Here is a 12,743-nt window from a genome sequence, read left to right on the forward strand (position 1 = left end):
TGGTTCAAGACTCTGCAGCTGGGAAGTGGCAGAACCAGGTCGTGGAACCCCGATGTTCTGGCTCCAAGTCTGTGCACTTAACCTCTCTCTCCATGGCTTTGATACATTTATAAACACATATTTACCAAAGTGAGATTATATTGCACCTAATGTCTCGTAACCTGATTTTTCTATTTAATGTATCTGAAGGGCATTCCAAGTCAGTAGAGATAAATCTGTTTCAGTATTTTTAATGTCTGCACTGTATTTCACTTTTTTATTTTATTTTTTGGTTGTAACATTGGTTTACAACACTATATAAATTTCAGGCATACAGCATTATATTTCGATTCCTATGTAGATTACACCATGTTTACCACCCAAAGACTAATTACAATGCATCACCACACACATGTGCGTAATCATCCCTTTCGCCCTCCTCCCTCCCCACTTCCCCTCCGGTAACCACCCATCTAATCTCTGTCTCTATGTGATTGTTTGTTGTTGTTTTTATCTTCTACTTATGAGTGAGATTATACGGTATTTGACTTTCTCCCTCTGACTTATTTTGCTTAGCCTAATACCCTCAAGGTCCAGCATGGTCCTCATTTCTGTCTGAGACCAAGTCAGAATGGCCTTTACCGTCCATATTTCTACCAACATTCTATACATGATTATTTATCATCTCTAAGATGACAAATAAAAATGGCAAGCAATAGGAGTATATGAGGAAGCCATTTGGTGTAAACCTAATTCGGCCTGACCTTGTCTTTCCAAAAGGGCCTGACCGAGGCCGTTGAGCATGCATTGTATATCTGCTTTAGAGATTCCCTATGGCAAGAGCAAAGGCCCTTGAGATAAAGGTGCAACTTCCCTCCCCCTCCCAATGTTGGCATCTCCTTAAGGATTAAGTATCTTTCCTTAGGCTAGAAACTGATTGCTGCGCTCAGCTCACCGGTGACCGCCCAGCTCGAGACAATAGACTTGCCTCCTGCTACCTGCTGTGTCCATCAAGCGCTGTGCTGACAGGGCAATCTTGTGACTATTGTGGGAGGGACATTTCAATCATATGTGAAACACCCTCTTTGAGGTTATATAACCACCCTGTGTACCCCCACTTCTTTGGAGTGCTCTGTTCCCTTGTGGAAAGACTCTCCCGGGTTATAATCCTAAGATTTAAGCTCAGAATAAACTCAGCCAAATTTTCATTTACAGATTGGTTATGGATTATTTTTGTCGACAAAGAAGATGGAAGTTTTCTCTACAGCTCCCTTTTCTTCCTGAGCTCTCACCAGAATTACCTTAGCAGTCCCTTCATGCAATGTCAGCTTTTTCTAGCATGCACCAGAAAACACTACCAGCCTCTACCCATTAACTGCTTCCAAACTACGTCCACATTTTTTCAGATATTTGTCACAGCAGCACCCCACTTCTCAGTACCAATTTCTGTCTCAGAGTTCTCCAGGGAAACAGAAGTAATGAGTTAAATATATATACATTATATATATATATGATTTATTATGAGGAATTGGGTTACGTGGTTATGGAGACAGAGAAGTCTAATGATTTGCTGTCTGTAAGCTGGAGACTCAGGAAAGCTAGTGGTGTAGTTCCAGTCTCAATCTGGAGGCCTGAGAACCAGAACACCAGTGGTGAAAGCCCTGGTCCAAGGCCAGGAGAAGACCAATTTCCCAGCTTAGCAAATCAAGCAGGGAGATGAAATGCTCCTTTTCTCTTCCTTTTTGTTCTCTTCAGGCCCTCAATGGATTAGGTGATGCCCACCCACATTGGGGAGGGCCATCTGCTTTACTCAGTCCACCAATTCAAATGCTAATCTCTTCCAGGAACACCCCCATAGACACATGCAGAAATAATGTTTAACCAGATATCTGGGCATCTCATGGACTAAACTGACACATAAAATTAACCGTCACAAATGCCCAGGAGTGCAATTTTGGGGTTGCATAGTAGTTACATGTATAATTTTTAAGGAAATTGCCAAACTATTTTCTAGAGTGATTACATCATTTTACATTCCCGCCAGCAAAGTTTGAGTGACTCAGTTTCTAGTTTCTCCACATCCTTGCAAGCATTTGGTGTCGTCACTATTTTCTATTTGAGCCATTCTGATAAGATGATGGTGAAATCTCACTGGGGTTTTAATTTTCATTTACCTAATGGCTAATGATGTTGAACACTTTCTTTCACGGGTTTAAATGCCATCTGTACATTCTCATCAGTGAAACCTCTGTTCATGTATTTTGTCCGTTTTCTAACTGGATTATTCTTTCCAAGTTGAGTTTTGAGACTTTTTCATGTGTTCTAGAAACAAATCTTTTGTCAGCATGTGCTTTGCAAATATTTCCCCCATATTTATGGAAACTTTTTCCTCTTAGCTGGACCTGAAAGCCTGCACTGTCTATCCCCATATGGTCCAATGACGATCTCGAAGTCAATAAGTTCTTCAAGGTTTCTGAAAACCAGTCTTCTTTACCCTCATTATACTGGTGACCCAACGAAAAGCAGGAGTATTGCAGGTGAGTCCAATTATGTTAAAAGCGTATTATGTACCAAGTACTGAGCTAAAATGTAAAAGTGTAGAGATTAAAAGGTGTCCTCTGCCTTGAGAAGGCTTGCTTAGTGGAGGAGACAGTTAAATCAAATGTTAACAATCCAGCACACTAAGCGCCAAGTCACAGTTTTTCCAAGATGCAACTATCACAAAGGAGGAAATCGAAGACTAGGGAGCTTGTGGAAGTCTTCCTGGAAAAGATCTTTCGAGCCCAACTTAAAGAAACAAATCTTTTCCGTAGTTCAGAGCAGGTCCTTTTCCCATGTTACAACACATTTTCCAACCTCTCAGAATTTAGTCCTCCTACTTTCCTTTCACCATAAATCAATAACAAAGGTGTAAATGTGGAGGAGGAGCTCGTTTGATGATTCTCTTCAGAGTCCCACATGGTGCTTACATTTGTGTGTGTGTGTGTGTTTGTGTGTGGCCCCTTGGCATTTTACAATACCTAACATCTGCCAGTTAGCCCTATAATGGTCCCCAGATAGATTTGAGCCCCCATAATATCTTAGCACCTTTTCTGTAAAATGGGGACAATTGGAATGTCTACTTTATAGGATGTGAGGATTGAATCAAACGATAAAAGTTAAGCTTGTGGAACAGTAGCTGGCAACAAATATTAGCTATTGTTATTATCATGAATATAAATCCATTCATGTTATCCCCAAGTCCACTTTTATATGTCATAAGGCTAAAGTTACCTAGTAGCAAATGAGAAGACAAAGGATGACATCTCAATTATCTAACTTATCTAACAAAAGGAAGTTGTAAGGACTCCCTGATGTCACCATGGATGCACAATAGCCTTATCCTCAGATAAGAAAGTCTCAGGTGTAGAAAAGGTGCTATCCACCATAAAAGTTCTAAGGGGAAAAAAAGTTTGTGACAGGAGTGGGCCATCTACTTCAGTGGAACACACAGGATAACTCTCTCTCACGTTTGTTCAGCATACAGTTTGTGGCTTTTCCTATATAACAGAAAAGTCCAGGCAAGAAGAGATTGATGACTACATGAAAGAATAGATTTTAATGTTATGAACATTACCTTATCTAATTTTTAAATTGTAATCTTGTCTTTGTAATATATACTCAGTGCTACAACATACTTATTATTTTTTAGATGAGGAAACTGAGGGTCAGAAAAGCTAAATTCCTTACTCAAGATCACACAGGCATTTAAGGGTCAAAGCCAGGATCCAAACCAAGCTCCAGCCTACTTTGAATCCTATCTTCTTTCTTCTTTGCTGGCTTCCTTCCCTGACTTCATTATTTTTGCCAATCATCAACAGCATGAATCATTTATTCATGATTGCCCTCATTAAAGCCATTTTTTCTCATTTGTTTAGGTGAAGATGTTATTTTCTGTATTGACAAGAAGAGAAAATGATTAACAAGAGTTTTTGTTCCTAATTGAAATGATTCTCAAGATGACAAGACTGAAAAAACATTAAGAACTGCTTAAAATACAGGGCCACAATCAGAATTTGGGAAGATGTTTCAATCTAACAGTAAAGAAATCAATTTTTTTTCCTATTCTTTTCATTACTTATATTCATCCTTCATTTGGCTTTAACTCTGTCAGGCCTGACAAACACAACAATTTACACCTAAATAATATCTACAACTTTGCCGTGCAATGAGGCAGCCACTAGTCACATGTGGCTATAGACCACTTGAAATGTGCCTCATCCCACTTGAGATGTGCCGAAAGTGTAAAATACACGTTGGATTTTAATTACTATGAAAAGAAGACAATATCTCAATATTTTAATATTAATTACACGTCAAAATGATACCATTTTGGATATATTTAAGTAAAATATATTAGAATTAAAATTAATTTCACCTTCTTTTACTCTCATTTGTCTTCTAGAAAATTTATAATTACATAAGTGGCTTGCATTTGTGGCTCGCACTATTGTTATGGACAGCACTGGTAGAAGATGAGAAAGAGGGGCGTTTCATTGAAAGGTAGTGTATTTTCCTAAAATTCCGGGAGGGGAAGAGAAAAGGGAAGAAACTGAAGCTTGGTCACGGTAGTTGTGACCTGCCGTGATAAACAGCTACCGCGAATTGAAAAGGGCGCGGGGAGGGGGGAGTCTTTCGAGTCAGTTTCCACTCCCCTCTCCGGCTCTAAGGAAGCAGGCGGCAGAGCTGCTTCCCGAGGACCCCTTCGCGCCCAGTCCTCGGGGCGCGCTCCACGCCGGGCATTGATCACACCTGCGCGCCCACGGGGGTGTGCGTCCGCGCACCGCGGCGCGGCTCCACGCCCCCTCCCCCCGTACTTTTATTTTCCCGGCACCAACGGTCAGTCTCGCCAGTCTCTCCTGAGACCCACCGCGTAGGTTGCGCCCGCCTCGGGTAAGCGCTGCTCTCTGCCCCCCGCCCGGCCCCGGTGGCGGGCAGGGCCGCCAAGTCACGGAGACGCCGCTCGTGCGGCGGCCTGCTGGGCCGCGGTTGCCAGCCCGCGGTGAACGAGCGGAGCCGCCGCGGCGGGCGCGCCCGGGGCCTCCGGGCCGCGGGGGGCCGCTGTGACCCGCCTTCGTCCCCGCCGCGCCGGAGGCGGGGAGCCGGGTTTTCGGGGAGAATCGGCAAGTGGAGGGGAGCCGGGGGGCGGGCACTGTGGAGCGGCGGCTTCGGCGGGGGCTCCAGCTGCCGCCCGCTCTGCCCGAAGCGCGGAGGAGCCGAGCGGGGGCCCGCCGCCCTCCTCCTCCATGAGGCCCGAGTGAGCGCGGCTGCGAGAGCCGGCCCGCGGCGCCTCCCCCCGCGTCCTCCCCAGCGCAGCGGCCGCGGCCCCCGGAGGAGGCGGAGGAGGAGCATGTCGGACGGTTTCGATCGGGCCCCAGGTGCTGGTCGGGGCCGGAGCCGGGGCCTGGGCCGCGGAGGGGGCGGGCCTGAGGGCGGCGGTTTCCCGAACGGAGCGGGGCCTGCTGAGCGGCCGCGGCACCCGCCGCCGCCGCAGCCCAAAGCCCCGGGCTTCCTGCAGCCGCCGCCGCTGCGCCAGCCCAGGACGGCCCCGCCGCCAGGGGCCCAGTGCGAGGTCCCCGCCGGCCCCCAGCGGCCTCCGCGGCCCGGGGCGCTCCCAGGTACGGAGCCGCTGTGGGGACCCCGTCCTCCTGGGCCAGCGCTTCCGCCGAGGGCCGGCGCGCTGGCTCCTCCTTGGCCCCGGCTCCCCGAAAGCGTTGCCCGCGGGGCCAGGTTGGGGGGGTGGAGGCGGGCCCGGAACGGGTTTGGAAGGGGCTGCTGGAATCCTTTGTGCGCCCCGGCGGGGGAGGGTCCCCCGCGCGGTCTCGGAGTTGTGCTGTCCCGGGAGGAAGTCCAAATCGCCGCCCCCTCCCCAGCGCTGGAAAGGGGAGACCTTTGGGCGAGCGACCACCTCTTTAACCGACTCCTTAAAAAACGAAGAAAAAAAAAAGCCCACAGGCATTCACTTGGGAGGGAGGTGTGTTCAGAAATGAGTTAAAAGCAAGTCTATTGTTCCTTTTTGCAGGCTTTTGGTACATATCCTGGCGACAACCTTAAATTTCGTGATGGTCCTTGTTGAACTCCTAAAAGCCGGCCCCTCTTAGATGGCTTTTCAGTATATAGTAAGTTGTTGCACAAAGGCGTGAACGCCTCTAACACCCCTTTTTTTCCTTTCGCAGAACAAGCGAGGCCCCTGAGAGCTCCACCTATTTCACAGGATACTGTCCCACAGCAGAACTCGGAGTCAGCAATGGCCAAACCCCAGGTGGTTGTTGCTCCTGTATTAATGTCTAAGCTGTCTGTGAACGCCCCTGAATTTTACCCATCAGGTTATTCTTCTAATTATGCAGTAAGTACACCCTTTTACTACAACTCCAGTTTAGTATTACTGGAAAAGTGTTACTTCATTAATCAGAGTATGCTGATTAATGCTTTCTGTACTAGACGTAAAAACATTTTATTATGAATTCATTGAGCTCATGAGAAAACAAAACTGACTCAGGATTATATTTTGTAGTTATTAAAAGTTATATTCAGAATGTGAGCTTGGGAGTAGACATTCTTGTTTGTTTTGTTCACTGCTGTATTTCCACCATGTATGGAATATCTCTAGGCTAATAAACTAAAATGTGTCCATACTTTATGGACAGCCTGCCTGTAGAATAGTGGCCTGGCAAAGTTGATTTTCAATTTGATTTTAGCAAGATGGCTGAATATTCATTGGTAGCTTTACAGTAAATTAAAGAGTTGTTTTGCTGCAGACTAATTGAGGTAGGTTTTTGAACGCTGAGAAGTACACATCTGGGCTCTGTTATATTAAAAGAGAAGTCTTTCTGGTTCTCATTAACTATTGTTATGCAGAAATGTTGTAGGGGTTTTGATAAAGTGTTTACATAGGTATAAAGAACTTTTAAACTTCCAGATTAACCTTTGTCAATATTATAAGAATTTTAAAAATTGGTCACGCTTAAATAGCAGGAGAAAACACAAAGCACAATTGGAATATTTAGAAAAGAATCTGTTCTAGGTAAATGTATAGCAATTAATTATAGATAAATGGGATAGGAAACAGTCTGAAGAAATGATTGATAATACTTTAACATGTCCTATATTCTTAGTTTTACTGACATACATAACATAGAATAGTGTACATAAAGGTTAGCTCAGAGTTTTGTAGAGTGAACACTCAGGCAACCAGCATCCAAATCAAGAAAAGAAGCGTTAGCAACGTCCTTAAAGCCCCTTCTGTCCCTTCTAATCATTACCGCTCTCCAAGGGTAACCACTGTTTTGACTTAACGATAATTTTGCCTGTTTTCAAAGTTTATATAAATGGAGTCATACAGAATATATTATTTTTGTTTCTCACTTTGATTCATCATCAGAGTTGATCCATGTGGTAGCATGTAATTGGAGGTGTCTTATTCTCATAGCATTCTGTTGTGTGAACCACAGTCCCGTTTGTTGATGAACATTGGGTGGCTTCTCCTTTGGGGCTATTTTGAGTAGGATTGCTCTTCTTTTCCTTGTCTTGGTGGCTATCTGCCCTTGTTTCAGTTGGTCTATACCTAGAAGTGGAATTGCTGGGACAGAGTGTAGCCAGCTTTAGTAGAAACTTGCCAGATAGTTTTCCGAAGAGACTGTCGCAGTGTACTCTCTGAGGACTGTGTGATTTCCACTTGCTCTACTTCCTTGTCACCACTTGGTATTTTCTGTTTAAGTTGAGCCATTCAGTGAGTGTGTGGTATCTAGTTATGGTTTTAATTTGTATTTACCTGATAACTAATGGTGGCAAACCTTTTTTGTTACTCTTTTTTTTTTTTTTTTTGGTTTTTCCTCCATATTTGATAGAAAAAGTATAGAAAAGCTGTATTCCATATTTTAGAAATTCCATGCAGCTTGGACTTTTTGGGAAAAAGCTTTCGGCCTGAAAAGGGAAAGTATAGTCATAGCAGGAAGAACAGTTGATTTTGGGTGAAAAGAGCCATCAGTCATAGAAGGTAGAAGTGAGAACTGCTTGGGTTCGTGCCAGAAGATAGTATTTGGCTCAGAGAAGAAAGGAACCATTGGAGAGCTGTGAGTAATTGAATAAACTCTTGAGGATACTTGCCTTCTAACAGCCACAAACAGTTCCCCATTTGTCTGCGTCCCTGTTGACTTGGGCAATTTTATGATGGGGGAGGGATGCAGTTTTTTCCACAGTTCTGTACCAACATACTTCAAGTGAGTCCTGGGCTATAGAGCAGTGAATTGAGCCATGTTAGTCCACTACTTTGAGCCACTGTCATCTTTTAGGCATTCCTTGGTATCTTCCAGTAGGTCGGCTTCTTCTGTGCTCAAGTCTCCAGAACAGATTGCAGGCCTGTGGCTCACATGTGGCCTCCAGGTGTATCTTTGGCCCTCAGAGTTTTTTGTCTTATTTTTTTTCTTTTAATAAGTTGCCAGCGCTTAAGTTAGATACTGCAAATCTGAATTTTCTGGTTTCTCTTGAAATCCTAAGATCTGGCCATACTGGACTGTTATTTTGATAGAGCAAAAAATTGGCGGGAGCTGAAGAGAGGCAGCCCCTTTAGATGGAGTGTGTGAGCTCTAATTTGCTCACTGGTTTACTTCATTCGTTTGTAATCCACCTGTATTCTATAAGCATTCAAACTTGCTAGCCCTGCTCTGGTACATTCTCTGGCCTTACTCCTTTACCCTTTCACCCCGGCTGAGTTTTTCTCAATCCACTTCACAGAAGAGCAGTATCTTTGTTTTTCCTGACTCTTGTGATAAAATGTTATTGTGAGGGAAACTTTTCCTCATAGTAACCGTAATCAAAAGTTAGCTACATTCACTCACTCATTCAACAAATAGTTGGATACTTAACATGAGTCAAGCACAGAGGATACAGCAGTGAACAAATCAACAAAAATTCCTGCCTTTGTGGAGCCTCTTTTCTAGTGGTCTCCTGGCTTGGTTTCCAGAAGCTCCTTGAGTCTGCTTTTGTTAATACATGTAAAAATCTATTGCTTGAGCTGGATCTGCTCTCAAGAATGCATGCCTTTTCTAAAAGCCTTGATAATAGTCCTTGGCTGTTTTCTTAACCCTTCTACAACTGCAAGCCCTTCAATCTTTCCTCTAATCTCACTGCCAGAATTTCCTGCTTTGTATGCCTTCTTACCAGTGAGCTGCTATATCCATCTATTCCTGGCCATTACTTCTTCTCAGAGTAACTATCACATCCTAAACATTTAATCACAGAACCAGAAATTCCACCTAGGAACTTAAAAAGCATTTAAGAGACAAAATTCCCCCCCCCACACACAAAAATCCCAGCTTTTTTCTAAAAACATCCTCCTTGAAGTTACTGCCCAGTTTTTCTTCTGCCTTTCAGTGATAACGTTCTCCAAGGTGTAAAATTATTCACTGTTGGTACTACTGAACTTCTCACTGACTGTTCAGACCTCTGGAGACCAATCCCACTAATTGTATTGATGCTGTTTTTGCGACAGTTACTGCTGCTCTTTGGGTTTTAAAATGTCCTCTTAACCCTCATCTTAGTAGACTTTGTTGACCACAGTATGACATGTAAGGTTTAACAAGTCCCAGTGTGCCAGGTCCTGCACCAGGTGCCAAGGGTACCTTTCAGTCTTTCAGAAGTTCCTCTTATTTTTATAAGAACTGAATATTTAAGATACTAATTTTCGTTTTAATTTTTCCCTCTCTGTGTATAGTCTCCTTCACTCCCAGACTCTGCAACCACTCTTCTCCCAGATTTCAACCTACGAAATTGTTCTGTGGCGTTTGATATCATGAGCACCTCTTCCCATTTACCTTTTCCTTTGGCTTCTGTGGCAGTACTCTTCCTTTATCCTTCCAACTTGCAGATCATTCCTTCTTCCCTCACCCTGTAATCGCTGAGGTTCTGTCTTTTCTCCATTTTATTACCTCGTTTGATCCTACCGGTCCCCTAGAATCTGACCATTGCCTGCCTATCTGCTGACAACTTGGAAATCTAATTCTTCCTCTGAGTTCCAGGCTTGTGTCTCCATTTCTTTGACCTCTTCATGAGGATCTCACATTCAAACTCAAAGATTAAAAAAGAGTTTATCTTCTGCATACCTCTTATGTTTTTATATTCTAACCAGCTGCTCAGGCTAAACGCTTGATGGTATATTGACTCCTCTTTCTCTTTCACCCTCTTGCCCACCTTCAATCCAGTTAAAGTAGTCTTAATTATTCCATCATCTGAGTGATCAGTTTTCTTTTGGTCCCACTGTTTTAGATTAGGTTTTCATCCCACCGGTGTAGTCAAAGTACCTACCGTGAAAAGTGAGTTTTCTGATTGCTGTCCCTCCTAATCTCGTTACAGAATTCTTTCTAAGAAAAATAAATAAAACTTAAATATTTCTCAGCGTGGAAGACATTTGACTCCACATTGAAAACTGAGGAAATTAAAAATCTGGTACTAGAGAACTAATGCAAGCTTTGATTCAAACACATTGGAGTGTGTATCTGTTCAGGATGTTCTTTGCCTTCTCTTTTCTTAAAACGACAGGCTCTGAATCCCCTGTTCTGCTGTATTCAGAGCAGCTCTATGTTCCCTTTTTACTTTTGGGCTTCAGATTTTCTTAAAAGAGAGTTTGCTAATTTGAAGGAAAAAAAAAAAGACTGAAACCAGTGTTCTAAACCGCGTTTTACCACAATGAATCACATTTGATAGAAACAGGAAATTAACACCTTCAGCTGGGACCTGTAGACTTCCTGCTTTTCATTATCATTTATAGGATGCTACAAGTGTGTAAAACTAAACTATATATCAAAAACTTAAACTAGTTTTTAATTGTAAAATTCACACGTGTGGTTGACATTAAGTATATTAATGTATGCATTTATAATTCTTAACTGCTTTCACAATTTTATAATAAAGGGTCAGTATTTATAATATGAACATTTCTTCACTCCAGAGGTAACTACTATTATTCCTTCTCTATCTTTCCAGAAATTTTCATTGCCTATAAATCTTTTTTTAAAAATTAAATTGTACTAAAATATGGTTCTGTATTCTCTTTTCATTTAACACACTGTATTGGCAATATTTCTGTATTGGTACACGTAAATATATCTTGTTTTCTTAAGTGACTATGTGATATTCCATTATACAGGTATAAGGTAACATATTTCACCAGTTCCTTGTTGATGGATTGTTAAGATGAATCTTTGGCAATGAATATCCTTGTATGTATCTCAGAGTTGAGCGTTAAGCCTTTGGTTATTTGGAGTATAGCATAGAAGTTAAAAAGTACAGGATTTGTTCTGCGCTCAGTTCTTCTAACTAGCTGTGTGACTATGCACGAATTACTTAAGTTGGCACGTGGTCCTTCCTTGTTCAAACCCACCCCAGCAGTCTTTCACCCCCAACTCCACCCGCCATGGCTTTCCTACTGCCTTTTGAGCCAGTGTCCTCACTATGGTCCCCAAGATCCTACATGATCTCCCTGTCTGCCTCATTGATCTCATTAGCTACTGCCCCATCGTCAATTTCTTTGTTCTGGCCTTTCTTTCTCAAAGGTATCAGGCAAGCAGCTATCTCGTTGGGGCCTATATGCTTCTTATGCCCACTGCATAGAATATCTTCCCTAAGGTATTTGCATGGCTGGATTTTTTTTTTTCTTTCTGTTGCAGTTTAGATGTTAACTCTTCAGAATCCTTCCCTGACCATTTTTTCCATACTATGTCTCAGCGTCCGAATAATGTCTTCCATTATGGAATATAAGCTCCATGAGAGGAGGACTTTGTCTCCTGTATTCATGGCATGATAGTACTTCCAGCACCTAGAACAGTCTTTGGCACTTAGTAAGCACTCAATACTCAAACGATTTGGAGTGAATAACATATACACACTTGGTGGCTTTTAGCTTGTTGATGAATTAATCAGTTAGAGTACCATCCTAGGTACCAAGAAGTATAGCTTTTATTCTGTTTTTGGAAGCTTCTACACTGTAGCCCCTTTAGGTTTGAGAACATGGCTGTTGCATTTGGGATATGTTTCACTATTTTCCTAGAAATTTAAAAATTTATTTATTGAACACTTAGTGCCTTACTGTGTGCTAGTCACTGGTCCAGGGGCGTTTACTCATTAACTCACTTAACTCATTAACTGGTTTAATCCTCAGTCACACAGCTGTAATGTGTATGGTTCATAAATTTGAGTTTCATCAGCATTAGTACCTTTATCTTACAGTAATTTAATTTGGATTCAGTTGTGTGATCAGACAAACATTTAATGTGTGAGCGTTTCCCCGCTCTTCTGCTCAGTGAACGCTGTATGAGCATGATATGGGTGCATGAATCTGCTATTCCTGCAGCTGGTCTTATTTTCTGAGTGCCTCTCATAGTACATGAAACTTGTCATGTTAAGTATCACTTTAGTGTCTAGAAATATATAAAAATCATGCAACATGGCCTCTAACTTGTGGTCAGCTGAAGAAATAGTGGTCAGCACCAACAACAGAGGAACCACTGGCTGTGTCAGTCTTTCCACTAAGATTGTATGTTATCTCCAACATGGAGCTTTCCTAAAAGGAATTTTGACTAGATGTGGGGTTTTTCCCCCCTATATGGATTCCCTGACTTTAGAATGTGACCCCTTCATAAAATGCTTCTATAGTGCAGTCATAATTCTTTCATGTGGTTCCTCATTTGACTCCTTTTGGGGAGGGGTAAATTTCATCACGCAATATATTA

The 12,743-nt window shown here is 42.7% G+C and overlaps 1 protein-coding gene across 6 annotated transcripts in view; it reads left to right on the plus strand.

The window, feature by feature from the left end:
• Positions 1 to 12,743, plus strand: part of PAIP1 (poly(A) binding protein interacting protein 1) — a 45,553-nt gene that overhangs the window by 13,225 nt on the left and 19,585 nt on the right. The window contains exons 2-5 of one of the 6 annotated variants that reach the window (XM_070587617.1): positions 2,376 to 2,516; positions 3,897 to 4,058; positions 4,424 to 4,521; positions 6,195 to 6,364. In XM_070587617.1, coding sequence (XP_070443718.1) covers positions 4,494 to 4,521; positions 6,195 to 6,364 — 198 coding nt within the window. In that variant the 5' untranslated portion in view covers positions 2,376 to 2,516; positions 3,897 to 4,058; positions 4,424 to 4,493. Of the gene's footprint in view, positions 1 to 2,375; positions 2,517 to 3,896; positions 4,059 to 4,423; positions 4,522 to 4,583; positions 5,637 to 6,194; positions 6,365 to 12,743 lie in introns of those variants that run through there. The other 5 variants (XM_008541400.2, XM_070587618.1, XM_070587619.1 and 2 more) reach the window with 5 other exon arrangements.

Source organism: Equus przewalskii, chromosome 20 (genome assembly GCF_037783145.1).
Source record: "Equus przewalskii isolate Varuska chromosome 20, EquPr2, whole genome shotgun sequence".
NCBI classification, from domain to species: domain Eukaryota; kingdom Metazoa; phylum Chordata; class Mammalia; order Perissodactyla; family Equidae; genus Equus; species Equus przewalskii.